Below are 23,263 nucleotides of genomic sequence, written 5' to 3'. Positions count from 1 at the left end.
GGAACAGCTGCTAAGCACCATGGGATAGGTTATAGCCTCGAGCCAGTAGAAGCTCTCAAGCTTTGGTATACGGCCAAGTCTGAGAAGAGATTTGGCTCCGAACCCAACCAGCAAGAATGACGGTGAGATACTGGACAACAAATATGGAACGTTATATGGCGAGTACATAACTTCTTTTTACCAACGATAGTAACGACGATTATCAAACAGGTAAGAAAGTAGGCAAGATAAAGATAGGTCACCACGAGCTTTAGCAATAGCAGAGTCAGATCTGAAGGATTGGATCCGAACCCGTAAGTTGAGGACAAACTAGAAACTGACATCAGATCAGTTTCACACCCAGACACACTGTGGTGTGGGGAGTTCTGTAGCGGTATTTTGTGGTAACACTGAAGATGCATCTTTAACACCTTTTCTTTGTGGTTATTCAAAGCTAGAATACAAAGCAAAAAAATACAAGTACAATCTAACAGTTTTATATACAATTTTCTTCCAGTTAAGTTGTCTTTCGGCTTTTCCCTGTTAGGGGTCGCCACAGCAGAACTCCGGTCCGCTAATGATTGGCAGTAGATTTTCACGAACGCTGAGGTGCCAGCTCTATGTCCAACCTTCAACGAAGGCACACCCATTTACGCATGTCTTTCGAACGCCCACCCAACCGCAGGGAGGACATGCAGACTCCACACAGAAGGCACTCCAGCCGAGAATCGAACGGGAGAACCTCTTGCTGTGAGGCAACAACGCTACCACTGCACCACCGTGGATGACATAGCAGTAATACAATACTAATGTCTAAACTTTTTTTTTTAATGTAGGCAAAGAAGAAGGTTTAATGCCCATGACACAAGGGAGAGCAGTAAAGTCCAGTCAAAGTAAAAAGGAGCTCTATGACAGTAACCACAGACTCGCAAAAATACAAGCTTGTTTAAATCTTGAAGAATGCCTAACAGGTGGAGCACTTGGCATTCTGAAGATCACAACCATGTCTAAGCACTGAGGCAAAACAAGGACTGAGGGGAATTTAACCTCAGCTGGATCGGTTTCTTAAAGAAATGTTTTTAGAAAAGGCAAAAAAGTAAGGGGCAGGTCATATTTTAGCCACATAACATTTTTGTAAACAAACTTACACAACACACAAACTAAAAGCACACTGTGTAATCTTCTGTATAACACAAGAAATTTTATTTTTGAACATAAACACTCAACTTGAGCTCTGTTGAGTTTGTAACTTTTGGTCCCTTACCTTTGCTAAGCAATCCTTTTATAAAAAGGACAAATTTAACCCAATCTACTTAGCAGAACATTCCAGAAAGGGTTAAAAACACTCATTGGATGTGCTCCTGCACTCCAACAATCACAAGTTTTCTGAAGCATTAGTATACATGTAATATACATCAAGCAAAAGAAACAATGTTTAAAAATATACAAATTCATCTTTTCAACTATTTAATACAACAGAAAAATGTGTGCTGTTTTGTAATCCCAGACAAGTGCTTGAAAGATGCCTACTGCTGACATTTCATACAGCATGTAACCAACCCCAAGGCCTAACATCTGCTTGACTACAGAGTTCGTGTAACCAACAAAATACACCATTTTAGAATAATGGAGAAGGACCTACACCTTCTCAATGTATCCTGGAAACGTGATGGTGGACAGCCACAAACCCTTCAAAAACTTGAGCACTATCTGTGACATTACTGCATGAACCATATTTATACCACAAATAAACAGGCAATTTCTTTCAAATTACATACTTGCACATTTCATCCTTTACATGTCAGTCTTGGATACCTTTATTCTTGGCCTATTTAAAAAAAATCATTATGTACACAAGAAAATAAGATGCACAAATAAGGCATCAAATCAGAGCCGAGACAGTACAGCCAGATTAATCAGGAATTCTGGGACCACTCAAGTAATGCTGTATAGAAATGTCATGTGCAACACTTGTTCAAAAAATGAACACCTTTCTATGTTGTCCTAATGCATGACAAACTAAGAATACAAGAGATGAGATTATAATTTGTCTCTTTTATGGGTTACTGGGGAGAATTGCCTTAATTGAATCATTTATTCTTCAATCCACTTGTGAGTTCAGGTCACATGGAAGCTTGGAGCTTAACCCAGCAGTCTGTGGCACAAAACAAAGAAACTAATCCTTGCTAGGACATTAATGATGCATGTCTATTGGCAATCTGAAGGACTGACAATTCACCTATAGCAAGTTTCTGGGATATGGAAAGAGACTAGCACCAGACAAAACAAACACAAAGGAAGGGCATGCAGACTGCATACAGGGCACCTCAACTGTTTAGTGAATTACCGGTGCCTCCTTATTAACTATCATAACAAAAATAGGAAAAGTTGGGATACAGACAGATTTTAAATATGTTCTGGCCAATATTAATCACAATGTGTATCTACTGAAATTCTGGAATATAGACAGAAAAAAGGGGGACAGGGAAATTCACACCAAAATAAGGCAGTCTTAATTTTGTAAGGAAAATTGCTCAACTGCACATTACCTATACTCCTGAACCAAATTAATTTGTCTCAGAACTGTTGACATTGGTCAAGCTTTAACAATAGACTTCTGATTTCACCAGTAACCAACAATAAACCTGATACAAACATTTAAAAATTATAGCAGATGTTTGTGCTCCTCAGTTTTTAAGGAGAGTCTCCAACTGCACATTTCCTTTACTCTTTAGCCATATTCATCTACCTCAGAATGGTGACCTTAACCAAGCTGTAACTATAGACTTTTACTCTCCAGTCTAATTTAATCAATATCAACCACCAATAAAACTCAATACCTTTTAAAATGGCAGTCATGTTTGCTCCTCCAAAGGTTATCCAAGTATGGCTGGCAGAAATGTAGCAGTCTGTTGTAGTCTGGACTGCAGAAAAAAAAAGCCATTCAGATGACCATAAAAGGAGTAAACACCAAGTACTTAAAACATCTCTATACAGAGATGCTTAAAGGCAGCAATAATCCTGTGTTTGTTATTCAGACACAGGTGAACGATCGCCCTGCCATTTTTTATATTTAAAAAATATACAATTTAAACTTGTGACTCAAGCTATTCCAATACATGTCATACATAAAAAGAGCATTTCATGCTGGCAGTATATCCTTCAAAGCTTCTTTAGAAGCCTGGGGAATTCTGTCTGGGAATTGCACCTCAAATTCCAAAATAAGATTCCCTCTCTGAGTAGGGTTCTTTGGGAATGGCAGTCCTTCTCCTGGAATTCTGTGCCGCATTCCTGGCTTGATGATGTCACTCACTGTTAATGACAAACTCCTATCGTCCAAAGTTCGATACTTCACTTTGCAACCACACAAAGCCTAGAGAGGAAGAAGGGAAGCATCATTTTAGCATAGCTTCAAGAACAAAAAAATATATATACCTATTGTTTTTCAAATTTACACCTGCAAAACCTTCTCAATGAAGGCCATCAGTGTACTGCATTAGCCATATCGGCAGTGTGCTAGCTGTGCATTTCCCAAGTCAAGCAAGTAAAGCTTTTGTTCTGCATCATCACCCTAACCCTCTTGGTCAATTGGCCCCTTTTTATCCCCCAGCAGTGGGGGGGGGGGGGGACGACAGAGTCAGCCTGGAGGTGGTACCAGTGATTTTGTTCCACTGTAACACTACTGTTTGCAGTATTCAGTACCATAAATCAAGAACATTACAAGGTGAAAAAATGACGTCCGCTAACCAAGGAACAAAAAAGATAAAATCTTTTCAGGTGCAAAAACACCGTTCACATTTAGTATTTCCTTTTCACTTTAAGCTCTAGGCAGCAGTCACACTCCTAACTGCTGGCAGGCTGGACATCTGATTAAGTGACTGCTGACAATGCACTATGGAGTGAAACATTGCTTAATAAAGCATGCATACGTTATGATAAAAATGGTTGGAACGTTACTCACCCATTAGTTTGATGCGGATATGTCAATTACTAAAATAGCTAGCAAATACGGAAACCCTAACCAATCATGGATCTTAAAAAAAAAACATGATGTCCCATTAACATTACAGGAGTGAGTTCATATAACACTGAAGTGCCAGAAAATTTAAACTACACAGATTTAAGCTCAACATACTTAAGCCACTGAAGAAACTCTAACCATCTGAAATAAAGGGCAAATCACTTACACTTTATACCTTTGCTTATGATGCTGCAGCTAAGTAAAACATGCCAATTGCATCCTTAACTCTTCAATGAAGCAGGAACCTTAAAAATAAAATAAAGTTATGTACTTACTATAACATTTCATGGGAGTTGTTCATCTCGCCTTCATTCTTACAGATGGACTCGGAGCAGATCCTCGGCTCCGAGTTGGCCTACTACAAAGCTCGAGGTCTTCAGATAGCTCGAGGCCAAGTCCCTATCCCATGATGCCCCTAGTTACCTCAGATCTTGTTTGCTGCGTAAAATATCATATGTCACTCTATCACTTCATAAGAGAAAGCTATAGAAGGGTTGAGCAACCAGGAAAAATAAGCATCTCTGTCTTTGAAAAAACCTTGGAAGAGAGTGGGAAGTAAGAATGAAGTCGAGATGAGCAACTTGCATGGAACATTATCGTAAGTACATAACTTCTTTATGTGAACTTGTTCTATCTCGCCGTTCATTCTTACAGATGGGTAGTGTCCCAAGCACCATCCATCTCGGGTGGCACACGGGAGTATGTTTTTCAGGAGGCCTTGTCAACTTTGAAATGAGTGATAAAGATATGAGGTCTTGACCAAGTGGCTGCTGCACAAATGTTATCTATAGTAAGTCTGTCAGAAAAGGCAGATAATGTAGACACTGCTCTGCTGGAGTGAGCCTTAATTTTATGTTGTAAGAGCATATTAGCAGCAGAGTAAGCAAATGTGATGCAATCAAAATAGAAGTTATGTTCTTACCATAACGTTCCATGTTAGTTGTCTTCTTCTCGCCTTCTTCTTGCTGGATGGGTTCGGAGCCGACCTCGGCTCCGACTCGGCCACTCTAAAAGCTCGAGAGTTGGTTCCACCGGCTCGAGGCTCCCCTTATATCCCACAATGCTAGGCGAGAGTTACCTCAGATCTCGTTTGTAAGCTAACCCAGCTTATATCAATAACAGTATAACTGTAAAACAGAATCCACCTCTAACAGCAGGAAGAAACGGGGTGACCTATATCCTGAAACAAGAAATATGCATAATAGCATATGACTAAGAAAGAGGTGGTAGAAAGAGAGGTCACGATCACAACTCCTCTAGGTCTGTCCAGGCCAGGGGGAAGGAGGGTGGGGCCTTAAGAAGAAGGCGAGAAGAAGACAACTAACATGGAGCGTTATGGTAAGAACATAACTTCTATATGTTAAGTTGTCTATCGCCTTCATTCTTGCTGGATGGGACAGCGTCCTAGCACCTTGTCCCGGGTGGCCTAACGGAACAGACTCCTGAGAACAGTGGAACCAAAATTAGCTCTATGCCTAGAAGCTAAATCCAACTTATAATGGGAAATAAAAGTGTGAGGAGTAGCCCAAGTAGCCGCTGCACAAATGGTGTCAATAGGCAGTCTGTCTTGGAAGGCTAGAGAAGTAGCCAAAGCTCTGGTGGAATGGGCTTTAGGTTTATTAGGCAGTTTTGGTGTCTAATCTCATAAACAAGGGTAATCAGAGATGTTAGCCATCTGGATAATGATACCTTTGAAACTGGAAGTCCCTTTCTGCTTTCCGCATAGGAGACAAACAGCTGATCAGATTTTCTGAATTGTTTCGTCCTGTCCAAGTAGTACCTTAATTGACGATGAACATCCAGGCAGTGTAATTTTGTTCAGACCTATTTGAATACTCTGGGAAAAAGACAGGGAGGTCAATGCTTTGGTTTAGATTTGATGTTGAAACCACCTTAGGCAAAAAGGACGGGTTAGTTAGTAAGGAAACTCTGTCCTTATGGAACAAAAGATAAGGACAGCGACGACTGAGTGCTTGAAGTGCTGAGATTCTGCTAGCTGATGTGATAGCCACCAGAAAGAGAGTTTTCCATGATAATAATTTCAAGGAACATGAAGCTGCAGGTTCGAAGGGGAAAGAATCAAGGAAGCAAGAACTAAATTTAGGTCCCAAGGAGAAGGAGGATTTCTTATAGGAGGTCTGAGAAGAAAAACTCCTTTCAAAAAGGCTTTGCAAAGTTTGTGGGACATTAGGGCAGATTCAGAAATGCCCACATGAAAATTAGAAATAGCTGCCAACTGAACCTTAAGAGTAGATGGAGATGAACCTGCATGGAAGAGTTCAGCAAGAAAATCAAGGACTAGTTGGATGGAAGCGGTGAAAGGATCTATGTCCTTTCCTTGTGCCCAATATGAGAAGCGTTTCCACTTACTCAAATAAATCTTTGCAGAGGAAGATTTATGGGAAGCTATCAATATATCTCTAACCGAGTGAGATAAATGAGGAAGCCTGGCTACGGTTGGCACTGGAGGAACCAAGCAGTGAGGTTCAGAGAGTGGAGGGAGCGGTGAAACTGACCCGATTGGTGGATCAAAAGATCTGGAACTAGGTCCAGACTCCACGGTCGCTCAAGAGATACTTGATGTAGAAAGGGGAACCACACTTGTCGAGGCCAGTAAGGAGCAATGAGGATCAATGAGGCCTTCTGAGCGATAGCTTTCTGTATTACTTGAGAGATGAGAGGAAAGGAGGAAATGCATACAGAAGTCCCGGGGCCAAACTTGGACTAGAGCGTCCCTGCTGGGTTGGCCTGGTAAAGGGAATAGAGTGAAGTATTCTCTGCACTTGCTGTTTTGGGGAGTAGCAAAAGATCGCAGCAAGGCTGACCCCACTTGAGAAATATCTCTCTCACTACAGAGTCTTTCAGAGACCACTCGTGAGGCATGAGTATAGCTCTGCTCAACTTGTCCGCAATGTGATTGGACTTCCGGGGATGTGCGTTGCTATCAGAAACGCTGAGAAGAAATCGCCCATTGCCACAGTCTGAGTGCTTCTCGACACAGGGGTATGATCTGGTTCCGCCTTGTTTGTTGATGTACCACACTACAGACATGTTGTCTGTCTGGATTACAATCGTTCCTAAGGGAAGAGAGTCTTGAAGGGCTTGCAACGCTAAAAGCACTGCTCTCATCTCCAGAACATTTATGTGCAAGTGGCATTCGTTTGGTTGCCATGTGCCCTGGACTGTCCTGCCCTGATAATGCCCCCACCCGATCAGGGAGGCATCCGTTGTCAGAGTAGCAACCGGAGGAGGTGGAACAAATGGTCTTCCCGACAGGAGCTGGGGAAGACATCCACCACATGAGATGCTTTTGCACGCTTGCGTGATCATAATGGTGTGAGACATTGGAAGTTCCTGGTATGACCATTGAGAAAAAGCATCCACTGAAGGATCCGCATGTGGTATCTGGCCAATGGGAGGAGAGGTATGGCGCTGCCATGATTCCCAACACCTTTAGAACTAACCTGGCTTTGGCTCTGTTGTTGTTGAGAAGAAGTGACACCAATTTGTGAATGTCTGATATCCTTTGGTTCGTTAGCGTTGCAGACATGTTTATAGTATCTAAATTTAGCCTATGTAGGTAATAGTACGACAAGGCGACAAAACAGACTTTTCGCAATTTATTGAAATACCCAGTTTTTGACAAACGCGAAAAGTATAATCTCTGGCCATCAAAAGGAGATGCTTGGTGGGAGCTGTGAGAAGCCAGTCGTCCAAATATGGAAACACCTGGAATCCTTGTCATCTCAGGTGAGAAGCTACCACTGCCATGCATTTGGTAAACACCCGGGGGGCAGTGGTGAGACCAAAGGGCAGGGCCCTGAACTGCAAATGACTGGTTCCCAGCCTGAATCTTCTGGAGCGTCTGTTCATTTTTATGTGATAGTACGCATCCCGAAGGTCTATAGAGCACATCCAGTTTCCTTTGCCCAAAAGGGGAAGAATGGATTGCAGCGTGACCATCCGAAACCTTGTTTTCTTGACTGATTTGTTCAAGACACTGAGATCCAAAATCGGTCTCCAGTCCCCTGTTTTCTTTGGAACTAAAAAGAACCTTGAGTAGATTCCGGATCCTTGTTGGTCTGCTGGCACTAACTGAATTGCTCTTTTTGCAAGCAGTTTTGAAATTTCCAAAGCTGCTATATCCCTTTGAGCGGGTGGAACATCTGGAAGGGATTTTTGACTGATTTGGAAAGCGAAGAAAGGGGATAGAATAGCCTTGAAATGATGGACTGTACCCATTTGTCTTGAGTCAGGGATAGCCAGGCTTCTGGGTACAGTGACAATCTTCCCCGACTGCCTCGAAGATGGGCAGCGGGGCAACACCTCAGGGATGCTGAAAGGGCTTGTCAGGAAGGCTTCCCGATTGCCCTGGTTCTGCGGACCCCCTGCCTCTAGGGCGGCGTCTACCATTGTTATTCCGCCTCTGCCTCTGGCGGGAAGCGACTCTGTCGTCAGGAAGTCCCTTGAGATTGTTTACGGAACCACATCTTTCCACCTTTCTGGCCTTTGGGGTAAGGCCTAGAAGGAGTAGAAAACGGACTCCGGCGGCAGAAAGGGTCTTGCCATCAGTCTTGCACCTAGTCAGGGTTTCTTTCACTTGAGGACCAAAAAGAGGTCATCCATGAAAAGCGGACTTCGTGAATGAGATCTTGAAAGGTTCCGCATAGTTGCATAGCCTCGTCCAGGCGTGCCTACGTAAGGCTACCCCTGTCCCTCTTGCTCTGCTCGCTCCATCGGCCGCATAAGAGGAGGCATGGAGGAGTTGGAAATGGAATTAAGGATAGCCAGCTGCGCGTTCATTTTCTCTTGGAAACCGGCAGCTGTAGGGTCCTTCAACATTTCACTCGCTTCCTTGACCAAGTCCCTTTGAAGGCAAGTGAAATGGCACAGGTAATTCAGCGAACGCATGGTAAATGTCGCTGAGGAGAACATCCGCTTCCGTACCTATCCATGGACCTAGATTCCTTGTTAGGTGGATGGACAGGCACTGAAGGATCAGCCAGTTCCTTCTTTGTGGCGGCAGCTACCACCATAGCATCCACAGAAACTCCTTTTGATAAAAATTGCTTGTCTGATGGAGCTGTGATGAATTTGGAGGGTCTCCTGGGAGTGGGGTCCACTGAATCAGGAGCCGTCCATGCCTTCTTAGCAACCACCTGCATGAGGGGGTCAAGGGGGACACCCAGGAGGTGGAAGGGCGAGAGCCAAAGCGCCTCAAGATACACAGATTCGTCCTCCGAAGGGTTGAGGGCTGGCCAATTTCCCCTCTGTTTAAGGATCTCCAGAATGTCTGCAAATGAGACATCTTCAGAAGGGGAACGGGGAACCCTCAGAATCATCCAGATCTGTGTCCGGCGTGATAGACTCAGGTGAGTCAATGTGCTTCCTCTTGCACTTCCTCTTCCGAGGGGCTCTTCTGCCAAATCAGGAGAGGCCTCGGAAGAGGATGAAATCCCTAAAGGGGCTCCTGAGGAGCTGGCTCTCTGCGGTCCGGGATGAGGGAGTGAGTCGACTTACCCTGAGGCAGCATAGAGGGAGGGGCTGGAGCCGACTGTGGAGTAGAGCCAGGCTCTAACACACTCCGCATGACCTCGAAAGCACCCCTGTCAGGCAGAGCCAGAGGTCCCGCTCCGAGGAGCTAAGGACCCCCTCGGCACCGACAGTGATGGCTCGAGGCCGATGTCGGAGCCGAACTCACCAGCCGAAGCACCGAGAGGGAGAGGGGGTCGGACAAGGGTCCGATGCCACTCACCCCTCGAGCCGACGAGGGAAGTCGGCGCCGAGATTCCTCCACGGAAGAAAATGGAGCCGGCAGCGGGCGAAGACAATTGTCTCGGCTCCGAAGTGACCACAGTCTCGGTTCCGACACGACCCGGCTCCAAACTCAAAAGAGTCGAAGGAGGAAAAAGTAGATGGACCGGGGCAGGCACCGACTGATGAGTCGGGCTCTGAAGCATCTGGGCTAGTGCCTCGGACTTAAGTAGTCGACTCACCACCCTCTGAAGGTCATGATCGGAAAGCCTCGATGACCTAGAGGAATGAGACCTTTGGCTCCGTTCAGACAGCAGGGGAGATCCTGGAGCCGAATGAACGGAGCCAAGAGAAGGTGACCTAGACCTCTTTCTGGTTGTCGGCTCCGAAGATCTTGTCGGGGCCGACACGGGTACCTCGATAACCTCGGCTCCGGCCGGAGCCCAGGAAGCCACAGAAACTGTGGACTGAGTCTTATCGGCTCCAGCCGGAGCCGATAAAGGCAAAGGTTGAACAACCTGAGGTCTCGGCTCAGAAGCCGGAGCCGAAGACCTCGATGCCTTAGAGGGCTTCCCTGTTGAAACTGACAGGGAATCCTCTGGTTTTAACAAGCCTCTCAAAATTAACTTGTTCTTTCTCTCCTGCAGGACCCTGGGGCTGAAGCCATGGCACACAGCACAGGAGTCCTGCAGGTGCAAACCCCAGACAATAGACACAAGAAGTGTGAGCGTCTGTCAGAGACATTTTCTGACAGCACGCATCACACTTCTTGAATCAAGACCTTTGCTTCCTTTGACATTATCCTAACTGACAGGTATACACTAGCACACACCAAACACACAGTTATATCCTGTCAGAAAAATTATTAATACTAAAATTAATTAACAATTTTAGTAAAAATACTAGAAATTAAGCACAAAAAAGTTAAAGTAACTACACAAACACACCCTAGGGAGGGAAGGCCAAAGGCCCAAGGGAAGAACCAACGTTTCTTTTAATAAGAAAACGGGGAAAAATAGGGTCGGGGATAAAGAACTATATCCTACACTAATTTGAGAAGAATTAAAGTTAAAAAGGGGAAAAAGAATAACTTTTTAGTATAAAAAGCCAACACTCACCAGGAACCGGTAGAAACAACCAACCTCAAAGCTGTAGCGGCAAACGAGATCTGAGGTAACTCTCGCCTAGCATTGTGGGATATAAGGGGAGCCTCGAGCCGGTGGAACCAACTCTCGAGCTTTTAGAGTGGCCGAGTCGGAGCCGAGGTCGGCTCCGAACCCATCCAGCAAGAATGAAGGCGAGATAGACAACTTAACATGGGTCGTTTTAGCCACTGGCATACCTTTCCTGGAGTCTGAAAAGGAAACGAGAAGCTGTTCAGATTTCCTAAAATCTTTTCTTCTATCCAAGTAAAATCTGAGCTGTTTGTGCAGCATATATTCTAAATTGTTGGAGTGACTGGGGAAGAAAACTGGCAAATCAATAATTTGATTAAGATTAGCTTCAGTGCAAACTTCAGGCAAAAAGGAGGGGTTAGTTCGAAGTGAGACTGTCAGCATGGAAAATCAAATAAGGAGGCTTAATGGACAAGGCTTGAAGCTCTGATACTCTGCAAGCAGAAGTAATAGCTACTGAAAAAATGGTCTTCCATGACAAAAATTTGAAGTCACATGAGGAAGCTGGTTCGAATGGAGGGAGAATAATGCGAGAAAGCATAAAATTTAGATTCCATGGGGTATAGGGAGATTTCACAGGTGGTCTGACATGAAATGTCCCTTTGAGCTTTGGATAGTTTGTGTCACAATGTTCAACCCTTTACATCTAAGATGAAAAATTAGACATGGCAGCAAGTTGAACCCAAAATGTTGCTGCTGCAGCTCCTTTGTTGAAGATCATAGTCAAGAACTCTAATATAGAGGCCATAGGGGCTAGGTAGGGATCAATGCTGTTTTGAGAGGCCCATACAGAAAATTTTTTCTATTTGCTAAAGTATAGCTTCCTTGTACAGGATTTATGAAAGGATATGAGAATTTGCTTGGTCTCATTAGAAAGGTTATGGAACCTGGCTATGATGGGAATTGGAGCAGCTAAGCTGTCAGTTTCAGGGAATGAAGAGAGGGATGAAGTTCCCCCGATGAGTGCGTCAGAAGATCTGGAACTGGATCCAGAATCCAAGTGTCCTCCAAAAGATGAAGTCGAAGGAAGGGGAACCAAATCTGATGAGGCCAATGAGGGGCTATTAGAATGATGGTTCTTCCCAGGGCTTTTGCTTTCTGTAGTACCTTGGGTATCAACGGGATTGGTGGGAATGCATACAGGAGACCCGGAGGCCAATCATGTTCAAGTGTGTCCCTTGGGGCTTCTCCCGGAGGGGGACTCGGGGGAAAAGTAGCTTCTGCATTTCGTGTTCATGTGGTTGGTGAAAAGGTCGCAGCATGGCTGGCCCCACCTGCGGAATATCTTGTCTGCTATTTCTTTCTTGAGGGACCAGTCGTGAAGTAACAGAATTGCTCTGCTCAGCTTGTCTGCTATCACGTTGGATTTACCTGGGATATGCGTTGCTAACAAAGCACTGGTTGGATATAGCCCACTGCCATACTCTAAGGGCCTCGCGACAAAGGGGGGTAGGATCTGGTTCCTTCTTGTTTGTTCAAGTACCAAACCACGGACATGCCTGTGAATCGCAACTGTACCCAGACGAAGAGTCCTGGAGGTACTGCAACGCTGAAGTACTGCTCTCACCTCTAGGACATTGATATGCAGATGGGTCTCTTGATCAGTCCATGTGCCTTGGGCTGTTCTTCCCTGAAAATGCACCCCCCCATCAGGGAAGCATCCGTGGTCACAGTGACCGCTGCTGGGGGTAGAACAAAAGGATGACCTATCATAACATGGAAAGGTCAACCACCAGTGAAGATACTTTTTGCATGAGTTTGAGATCATAAGGCGAGACATTGGGAGCTCTTGGTAAAATAAATTGAGTGAACAGCAGCCATTGCAGAATCCGCATGTGCATTCGTCCCAGCAGTATGGCCAAAACTGCAGCTGCCATCATGCCTGACAATTTTAGTACTTCTGATGCTGAAGCCTTGTTTTTGGATATCAGACTGCAGACCTGCTGACGGAATAGTAAGACTCTTTCTACTGGAAGACTCAGCATGGTGGTGGTGTCCACTTCTGCTCCGATAAAACCAGTATGCTGCGATGGCAACAAGGCAGATTCTCCTAGTTTATCATAATATCCAGCTGACTGCAAAGTGAAAGAGTTGTGTCCCTGGCTTGAATGAGTTGATGTCAAGTGGTGGCGGTGTCCCTGGCTTGAATGAGCTGATGCCTGGCAGTGAGGAGCCAATCGTCTAGGTACAGAAACACCTGGAATCCTAAATGTCTCAGGTGAGCCATGACCACTACCATGCATTTGGTGAACACTCTGGGGGCTGTAGTGAGACCAAAGGGCAGGGCTCGAAACTGGTAATGATTGGCTCCCAGCCAGAAGCGCAGATGATCCCTGGATGGTCTGGCCATTTCTATGTGGTAGTACGCATCCTGGAGATTTATCGAGCACATTAATGGTCTTTCCCTAAAAAGGAAAGATCGACTGAAGTGTGACCATCTGAAACTTATCTTTCTTGACAGATCTGTTTAGTCTGCTGAGGTCCAATATAGATCTCCAGTCCCTTGTCTTTTTTGGAACTAAAAAGAATCTTGAGTAAGTTCCGGATCCTATCTGGTCTGCTGGGACTGGTTGGATGACTTTTTGTTAGCAACGATCAGACCTCTATTGTTGCCTGTTCCCTGTAACTGGTGGAACATCCGGGATTTGTCTTAAGTCAGTGGAGAGGGTGTGGCGAAAAGAATGAAATGTCCTCTAGAAATGATACTTTGTACCCAGATGTCATTTGTAACTTTGAGCCAGGCGTCTTGATGCAAAGATAAGCAACCCCCGACTGCCTCCAGAGTAGGACAGTCGGGCCTTTCAGGTGCACTGGTAGGGCTTCCCAAAGAAGTGATCTCTGTTGCCCTGGTTTTGCGGACCCCCTCTGCCACAAGGGAGATGTCTTCCATTATTGCCCCCTCCTCTGCCCCTGGAGGGGGGTTCACCACGTGTATCCTGAAAGGCTCCTTGGGCTTTTTGGAATTACATCTTCCCTCCCCTTTGACCCCTGGGGTCGTAGGGACTGGCAGGGGTGGAAAAACAGACTCCCGATGGCAGAGAGTCTTTCCTTCCTGCTCACACCTGGTCAAAGTTTCCTTATCTTTGGGCCCAAAAAGGGACGAGCCATCAAAAGGGGTATTTACAAAGGATGACTTGAAGGGCTCCGCAAAGGAATGCATGCGCATCCAGGAGCATCTCCCAAGACCAATTCCTGTACCCGCTGCCCTGCTTGTTCCATCAGCTGCATACGAAATGAGGCGCATGGACGAGTTAACTATGGAGTTGAGGGGTAGAAAGCTGGGAGGCAACTTTACCTGAAGCTCCCGCAGTTACTGTACCCTGAACAGCATCTCCCAGCTCTTTAAGGAGATCTCTTTGCTGTCTAGTAAAATGGGTTAGATTGTTCACTGAGTGCAAAGGCTGCTGAACTACATGTGCGCTTCCCATATCTATCCATAATCCTAGAATCTCTGTTAGGAGGATGGATAGAATAGGAAATTTCTGAAATTTCCTTTTTGGTGGCTGCCATCTCCACCATGGCATCAATTGGCACACCCTTGGTGAGAAAAGATTTGTCCTGGGGAGCAGAGATAAATTTATTAGGCCTCCTGGGGACAGGCTCCATGGTGTCCGGAGACTCCCACACCCTTCGTGAAACCAGCTGCATGAGCTCATCGAGGGGCAGAGACACCCAAGAGGTGGAGACCTGAGAGCCGAAAGCCTTTAGGAGAACAGACTCGTCTTCTGTAGGGTTGGTGGACTGACAGTCACCCCTCTGCCCAAGAATTTCTAATATCTCAGCAAATGAGATATCCTCCTCAGAGGGGCACCGTGGGGACCCTTTAGATTCATCCAAGTTGGTATCAGATGTCAGGGACTCCTGTGGGGAGTCTAGATGCTTCCTCTTACAGATTCTCTTCCTGGGAACCTCATCAGTGGGGGCTTCTGGTGAGGTCTCGGAAGAGCAGGGACCACCCAATGGGGCTTCCTAAGGCTCTGGGTCTCTACACTTGGGAAGGATCTGTGAAGCAGAAGCAGACAGGTGCTTTAGGGGAGGAGGTAGCCGGACCTGAAGTCGTAAGATGTCTTAGGAGACATAACTCCTCTCATGGCTTCGAAGGCACCTCTGCTCCGATGTGAAGGGACCGACGGATCAGAGGAAAAACAGTTGATACCCCCGGCACCGGGACAGTGGGTTCTGAGCCAGAGGTAGGAGCCGAGCTCATCTGAGCCGAAGCCCTGAGAGGCAGAGTGGGAACCAACAAGTTGGTCTGACTATCCTCCTTGGACCCGACCAGAAAGTGTCGGCTCCTAGATTCCTCGATCGGTGCCGAGGAAGTCCGAGTAAATGAAGCCGAAGACACCGGAGCAGGCGTCTGCTCCAAAGGCTCCACGATCCACAAGTTAAAGTCCTCCGGCTCCGAAGGACCGGTATGGCTCAGAGGAGGAAGAGTAGTAGCTGGTAATAGAGGTCTTCAGTTCCGAAGCTGCTTGGGTTGGAGGCGATAAGAATTTAGCAAAGGCCGGTGCCTGTAAAAGCTTCTGCACCATACAATCCACATCCAAAATCGGAAAGGCTAATCGAAGACTGAGATTAGTGGATAGAAGGTGGTACAGACTAAGAGTTGAGACTTGGGCACTTCGGATACAGGTTCCAAAACTGGGGACCGGCTCTGAAAGGATAAGACTGTCAGCTCCGACGTCTGTGGAACCAGCGAAGACTTTTTATATTTCTTACTCTCAGAAGTCTCGGAAGACTTTGGGGACTTATTGGACCCATCTTGGTCGCTCAAAGCTTTTTGGAATGAAGGTTTAAGTAAACCTCTATCAGTTTTTCTCTTTCTCTCCTGGAGAACCCTAGAAGAGAAAAGAATGACATATGGAGCAGCTTTCTTGGAGATGCAATGCTCCCAAACAATAAACACAGTTTACATGACTGCCAGTGACAGACATTTTCTGCCCACATTTAGGGCATTTTTTAAATCTTGATTTAGGGTGTTTGTCTTGGTCAGCCATTCTAAAACACACAGTATCAAAAGAGGGTGCAGTAAAACTGGACACACCCAAATAATAATCAAACAAGCCCTTTAAAAACTATGGGCTAAATAGTAGTCACACACACAAAAACTATTTCTCTAATCTGAAGATAGATAAATATATCAAAGTTGTGATAGAAAGTCACTATCTAAAGGCACACAATACTACACACTATTACACACTAAAATCCAAGCTTTTTAACTATTTTAAGGCTGTGACAAAAGGTCACTAAGCACACACTAGCAACTAAACTACTAATAAAGAAAGCTGTGACAGAAAGGTCACTAAGCACACACTAAAATCTAAACCAGGCCTAAGAAAACAAGGCCAACTAGTAATTTAAGAAAGAGGCACACCAATGGAAGGGAAACTACACAAAAAGCTGTAAGAGCTTATCTAAGTATCTAAAACTATTTAGAAAGAATTATCAACACTATGAAAAATATTTGAAGAAATAAGGTTTTTACTGGCCTGAGCTAGCAAGAACCTCCGATCTAATGCAGCAGCAAACTAGATCTGGGGTAACTCTAGGTGCATCATGGAATAGGGACTTTGCCTCAAGCTATCTGAAGACCTTGAGCTTTGTAGTAGTCAGAGCCGAGGATCGGCTCCGAACCCATCTGTAAGAATGAATGGCGAAATAGAACAACTTCACATTGATTATTTACACCAACATTGGGGATTTGTAACAAGTGGGATGAAGCATTAACTGCACCTCCAGCAACCCAAATTAAAATGGCAGTTCAAGCAGAGACGGAACGGATGCCCCCTGCCAGGGAAATAGGGACGTCATGTGCTCAGGGGAACGTGCTCAGGGGAACATGCTTACGGGTTTTAATATCAAAAGGGAGCTCAAATTCAAACAGAGTATAGGAGTGAAAAGTACAGTTGTGTACCTACCATAAATGTAGATGTTAGAGTGTATTCACTGTTGCTATCATTACACTTGGGTTATCCTGCTGGCAGGCGACCGCAGTAGGCCCGAGTTCCAAAGTCTTGGTCTGGTGTTAGCTGCTGTCGCTTCTTCCCTGAAGTCAGTGCACCAGGGGTATAAAAGTTGAAACCAACACCATTTTCTTCAGTTTTTCTTGCCCCAGATGTCAGGTGCCCCCAGACAGGAAGGCTGAAAAGATAAAAATATGCCAAACAACTATGCATATATTACTATACACATTTCATTCATCTACAAGCAAATGCACCACATAGGTTGTATAGAGTTGAGAAGTACAGAATAGTCCCAGCAAAGAGGGGGATGGTGGGTGGGTAATCTGGACTGCAACAGTGAATACACTCAAACATCTACATTTATGGTAGGTACACAACTGTACTATGTTCATCGTGTTTCACTGTTGCAGTCATTACACTTGGGTAGAATCCCAAAGCTGAGGTTGGGTGGCTGGATCTAGACTGGATTTGGCGAGGCTAAGAAGCCCTGCAGAACTGCGGTGGCAAAGCCTGCTCTGGATTTGGAGTAGAGAGGTAGGTGGTAGTGTTTGGTAAAAGTGTGCACTGAGCTCCAGGTTGCAGCTTCTAATATGTCTTTGGTTGGTACTCCTCTGAGGAAAGCTGCTGAAGTGGCTGCTGCTCTGGTAGAATGAGGCCTAATGCCCCTAAGCACAGATTTGCCATGTTGTGCATAACAGAAGCGGATGCAGTGTGCTATCCATTTGGAGATGGTCTGCTTTGTAATAGGCTTTCCTTGTGATCCTGCAGCATATGCTACAAACAGTTGCTCAGTCTTTCTAAAAGCTTTTGTTTTGTCCAAGTAAAATCGTAGCTGCCTGTGTATATCCAAAGCGTGCACAAGTCTTTCCCCTTTATTCTGGGGATTTTGGTAGAAAGTAGGCAAATTAATGGTTTGGTTTAAGGCCACATTGGAGACCACTTTTGGCATGAATGTTGGGTTTGTTTTAAGAGAAACCCTGTCTTGATGAAAAATGAGGAAAGGTTCCACAACCATCAATGCCTGTAACTGAGACTCTTCTTGTTGAAGTTATTGCTAGGAGCAGAGCAGTTTTCCATGAACAAGAATTTAAGGTCAGCTGTGCTGGCTGGCTCAAATGGAGGCAGTGTTAGTTTTTCTAAAACAAAATTGAGGTCCAAAGTAGGTACTGGTGCTCTCCTAGGGGGTGTTATATTCTTTGCCCCTCTGAGGTACTGTTGTAGTAGAGGATGTGAAGAAATAGGAGGATCCGCACTGTAATGAGCTGAAATGGCAGAGGCATGGATTTTAATAGATAGGCCTTTGTCCAACATCTCAGTCAAGTATTGCAAAATCTGAGGTATATTGGGGACCAGTGGGTCGAGCCTTTGTGCCTGGTTCCAAGCACAGAATCTCTTCCATTTTTCTGCATAAGATTTCCTAGTGCTGGGCCTCCTGGCTTCCAAAATTACATCCATAACAGCTTTAGAGAGAGATGCAGTCTGAGTGGCTACATTATCTGCCATGTTGCTAGGTTTAAGGTTCTGCGTCGACTGTGCAGAATCTGATTGTTTTGCTGTGTCAGAAGATGAGGGATTTGAGGTAGAGGCCAAGGTGGGCCTTGGGACAAAGTCTTTAGGATTGGGTACCAGTGCTGGTGTGGCCCGTCTGGTGCAATCAGGATCATGTTTGGCCTCTCGTCTGACTTTTAGAAGCACCTTGGTGAGAAGAGGCATCTGAGGGAAGGCATAGACTGTCAGCTTTTTCCAGCTGAATCACAGAGCATCCACTTTCCATGCTTGAGAGTGATTAAGTCCTTGTGCAAAATTTCTGTATTTGGCAACTGTGAGGGGAGGCAAAAAGATCCATGTCTGGGCGTCCCCATTCCCTTGTTATGTTTAACACTTGTGGATTTAGCTTCCATTCGTGAGGATCCATGAGATTTCTGCTTAGTTTGTCTGCCAGTGTATATTTTGTTCCTGGCAGGTATTGTGCTTGCAGATGTACCTGGTAGGTCAAATGCTGTGTTCCACAAAGTCATGGCTTATTTGCATAGAGGGTAGGAATGTGTGCCCCCTTGCTTGTTTATGTACCACATAATTGTGGTATCATCCGTCTTTATTAAAATTTGTCCTGGATGTATTAGGTCCTTGAAGGCTGTCAGGGCATTCTGTACAGCTAGCATCTCTTTTTGATTGATGTGAAGATGCATTTGTTCCTTGGGCCACGTGCCCTGAATACATTTTCCTGCCATATGTGCTCCCCAGGCATAATCTGATGCATCTGTTGTTATTGTCTGCCTGGCTGCAGGCAAGTTGAAAGGCTGTCCCTTGTTGTGGTGACAGGCCTGGGACCACCATCGAAACTCATGCTGTAGGCAGGGGATCAAGGTTATGATGGTCTCTAGGCTGTGACAATGCTGAGTCCAAACACTTTTTAGATACCATTGTAGTTTCCCCATATGCAGTTTTGCATATGGAATTAGTAGAATGCAGGGTGCCAGGAAACCCAGGGCCTGCAGAATTTTTCTTGCAGGGAGCTGGGTCTTTGTAGCCATCATTTAAAAATAATGAGTCAGTTACCTTTGTTTGTGTGGCGTAAGATAAGCCATCTGGGCAGCTGTATTTAAGCTTGCACCCAGGAATATTATCTCTTGAGAGGGCACTAGTTTTGATTTCTTTTCGTTTACTGTGTACCCTGGGCAAATTAGCAATCTTTTTACAAACACCAGGTGCTTTAGAAGAACGTCCTTGCTCTCTGCTTGAATAAGGCAGTCGCCCAAGTAGGGATATATTTGAATTCCTTTTTGTCTGCAAAATGCAATTACTGGTGCCAGGCATTTTGTAAAGACCCTGGGCGCAGTAGATAAGCCAAAGGGCAGTGCAGAGAATTGGTAATGCATTGAGCCTGCTATAAATCCGAGGTATCTTCTGCACGATTGTCTGATTGGGACGTGGAGGTATGCCTCCTTGAGATCCAAAGTGACTAGCCAAGCTTCCTTGCCCAGCATGGGCAGAAGTTGTTGTAGTGTTAACATTTTGAATTTTGGAACATCCAGGAAAGTATTTAGGATTGACAGGACCAGTATTGGTCTCCAGGCTTTGTCTTTTCTGGGTACTAAGAAAAAAGTCTTGAGTAAAATCCTTGTCCTGGTTCTTTTTGTGGAACTTTTTGAATAGCTCCCATGTCCATAAGAGCAGCAATCTGTTTTTGTGCCTCTGCCCATTGGTTTTGTGGCAGGTTTGGCATACCTTTTAGTTTTGGAAGCGTGTGGAAGTGGAACCTGTACCCCTGAGAAACTATATTCAGCACCCACTGGTCTTGGCTGATCATGTGCCAATTTGAGAAAAATGCTAGCTTTCCCCCTAGGGGTGCTGTCAACTGATAAAAGCTTGGAATTTGCAGAGGGAAGTCATTGTGACTGTTTCCTATAAGGTTGTGATTTGTCTTCTCCTTTGGGGGCTGAAGCACCCCATTGTTTAGGTCTGTAGGAGCCTTGGGGCTGAGATCTGCCTCTTGGGCGTTTGTATCTGTCTCTTTGTTGCCTGTCTGACACTGGAAAGGACCATTTTTTTGAAGGCCAGTTTCTGCTAAATCTAGGTGGTTGAACCTGTAAGAAATCTTTCACCATTTGCATTGACTTTGCTTTATCCTCCATTTCCTTTAACACCTCTTCTGCCTTAACACCAAAGTACCATGCTGTAGTGGAGCATCCAATAATTTTACTTTAACATGGTCAGTTAAACTTTGCTCTTTCAACTAAGCATGTCTTCGAATAACTAAGCCTGTAACTGCGGCTCTACAGGAAGCCTCTAATAAATCAAAACCATACTGCAGCATATGCTTTCCTACTTGTTCAACTACATGCAATAAATCCTGCATTTCTTTACTGTCAGGACTTTATGTTTGTAACCATTTTCTGCTTTAACAATGACATGAGATACTGTTCATAGGTTCATACTAGGCTATCTGCCCTAGGGCATTTATAAGCCTAGCCCAAAGTTTCGTGGCTTTCACCACCCCTTAAGTTTGAAGGATACTATGCCCATTATTTTGCCGTGCCTCTGTCCAGCAGTGACACTGAGGTGATCCCTGGGGTAAACCTGCGATCTCCCATCCATTGGTCAAGATTTCTCTTGAACAAAGCCAGCGAGGTGCTCTGCCTCACATGTACCGGGATTTTGTTCCACAGCATAGGGAGTCTCTGGGTGATGAATCTGTCCCTCCAGCACGTCCTATTTATAACCGTGTTAAGGTTTAAGTCTCTTGCTCTTGTAGTTCTGATGGATTTAGATTTTTTGAGGTGGAGCATGTTCATCAATTCCGGGTTGGACATGGCCTTGTATGTCAGGCACAGGTCACCTCTGAGCAGACGGTATGCGACTGAATAGAGCTGGAGTTCCTTCAGTCGGGCAGCATAAGACATATTTTTGAGACCCTTTATCCTTTTTGTGAGGAACTTTTGGGGCCTTTCCAATTGCTGCAGGTGTCGAGTAAGATGCATTCCGAATGGGGCATTGTACTCAATCATTGGTCTGATGAGTGATGAGTATAGGGGAACAATGACCTCCCTTGATCTAGATGTGAATCCCTTCATGATCAGGTGGGCAATGTAGAAGGCCTTCCTAACTACTTTGGCAACGTGAGTGTCAAACGAAAGGTTACTGTCAACCTGCGTCCCCAGATCCCTGATAACCTCTTCTGTGCTTAGTGGATTGCCACCTATATGGTAGCTAGGGGTAACCTTGTTTTTCCCAATATGACTATGCATTTTTTTGGCGTTTAACTTTAGGCCATGGCTCTGGCACCAGTTATCCGTTTCTATGAGACCCTTCTGAAGGATATCTGTGTCTGATGTGTTTTCAACTATGGCGCCCAGTTTGCAGTCATCTGCAAACTTTGTCAGCCATAATCCTCCTGTGTTTGCCTGTACTTCTGAAAAGTAAATGCCGAACAAGAGGGGGCCTAGGACTGAGCCCTGTGGGACACCACTTGTGACCGGCTTGGAGTCTGACATGGCGCCAGCAACTCTGACCCTGTGGGTTCTGTCACTTAGCCAGTTTGCAACCCATCTTGCGACGTATGGGTTTACATTTAAGCTGGTGAGTTTTTCAATGATACCAGAGTGGGGTATTGTGTCGAAAGGTTTTGCAAGGTCAAGGTAGGCTGTGTGGACTTGCCTTGCCCTCATCAATGGCCTTGGTGACTATTTCGAAAAAGTCAACCAAATTTAAAAGGCATGATCTGCCCTTGACAAAGCCAAACTGGGTTGGATCCAATGTCTGTAAGTCCCCTATGTCTTTATTTATGAGTTCCATTATGATCCTCTCCATAGCTTTGCAGACCAGGCTTGTTAAGCTGATGGGGCGGTAATTTCCAGGGTCAGTGGAGGCACCGCCTTTGTGAAGTGGGACCACAGTTGCTGTACGCCACTCCTTGGGTACGTATCCTGAGGTGAGGCTAAGATTAAACAGCTGCCCTAACTGCGGGTTTAATTCCTCATTGAGTTCGTGGAGCACACAACCGGGACACCATCTGGTCCCATAGATGCTGTGTTTTTCGCCTTGGAGAGAGCAGTTTTCACCTGAGCATTTGAGATGTTTGGGGGACTACAATCCGCTGGTATAGATATCTCTCCTTTTGGGGGGGGGAGAAATTTGCACTGAACCTGTCAGCCAGTATGTTGGCAATGTCTGTTGGTTCAGTGATTTTTACATCATTTTGAACTAATTCTGAGCATATCTGGGAGTTTCCTCCCAGGTTTCTAACATAGCTAAAAAAGGCCTTATGATTGTCTTTTGAGTCCTTAGCGACTTTTCTCTCAAAATTTGCCTTGGATGATTTTATGAGTGATCGTAGTTTTTTACTTATAATGATCAAGGGTGTCTTCCCTTTTAAGGATTTTGCTCTCTCTTGTAGTAGCTTTCTCCTTTTATTGTAGAGCTTATTTATGGCTGGGGTCCACCAGACTGAGCGCTTGCCTTTGGTGCAAAGAGTCTTTGTTTTGTTTGGGATTGCCTGATCCATGCAGTCCTGGAGGTGCTGGTAGAAGGCATTTGTAAGTGATTCAGCGGCTTGGGTAATGGTTTCCGCTGGCTCGGGGGCCTTGAAGGAAACCACACCAGTCTTAAGAAGTGTGAAGTCGGCTTTTGAGAAGTTCTTCACTGTGGTCTTTTTTATCTGGGGTGGGGGCGGGATGTGGACTTCCAGTGAGATTAGTTTATGATCTGATCTCACCAATGAGGGGTATACTTCGTATGTTGAACATTGTGTCCCCATGTTCGTGATGATGAGATCTAGTATGTTTTCTCCTCTTGTGGGGATGGTGTCTAGTTGTTCCATGGCATTAGAGTTTATGAACTCTAGGAACCTTTGGGCTAGAGTGTTAGGGCTT

General features: G+C 45.2%; 1 protein-coding gene across 1 annotated transcript in view; it reads right to left on the bottom strand.

The window, feature by feature from the left end:
* Window positions 1-1,160: 1,160 nt before the first annotated feature.
* DNAJB1 (DnaJ heat shock protein family (Hsp40) member B1) overlaps window positions 1,161-23,263 on the bottom strand; it is a 182,446-nt gene continuing 160,343 nt past the window's right edge. Inside the window, exon 3 of the mRNA XM_044084548.1 lies at window positions 1,161-3,352. Coding sequence (XP_043940483.1) covers window positions 3,122-3,352 — 231 coding nt within the window. The 3' untranslated portion in view covers window positions 1,161-3,121. The remainder of the gene's footprint in view (window positions 3,353-23,263) is intronic.

This window comes from Protopterus annectens, chromosome 9.part0 (genome assembly GCF_019279795.1).
Source record: "Protopterus annectens isolate FY-2018-M chromosome 9.part0, PAN1.0, whole genome shotgun sequence".
In the NCBI taxonomy this organism is placed as follows: Eukaryota; Metazoa; Chordata; order Ceratodontiformes; family Protopteridae; genus Protopterus; species Protopterus annectens.
Note: the sequence above shows the minus strand (reverse complement) of the source record. Positions and strands in the feature narration are given on the sequence as shown.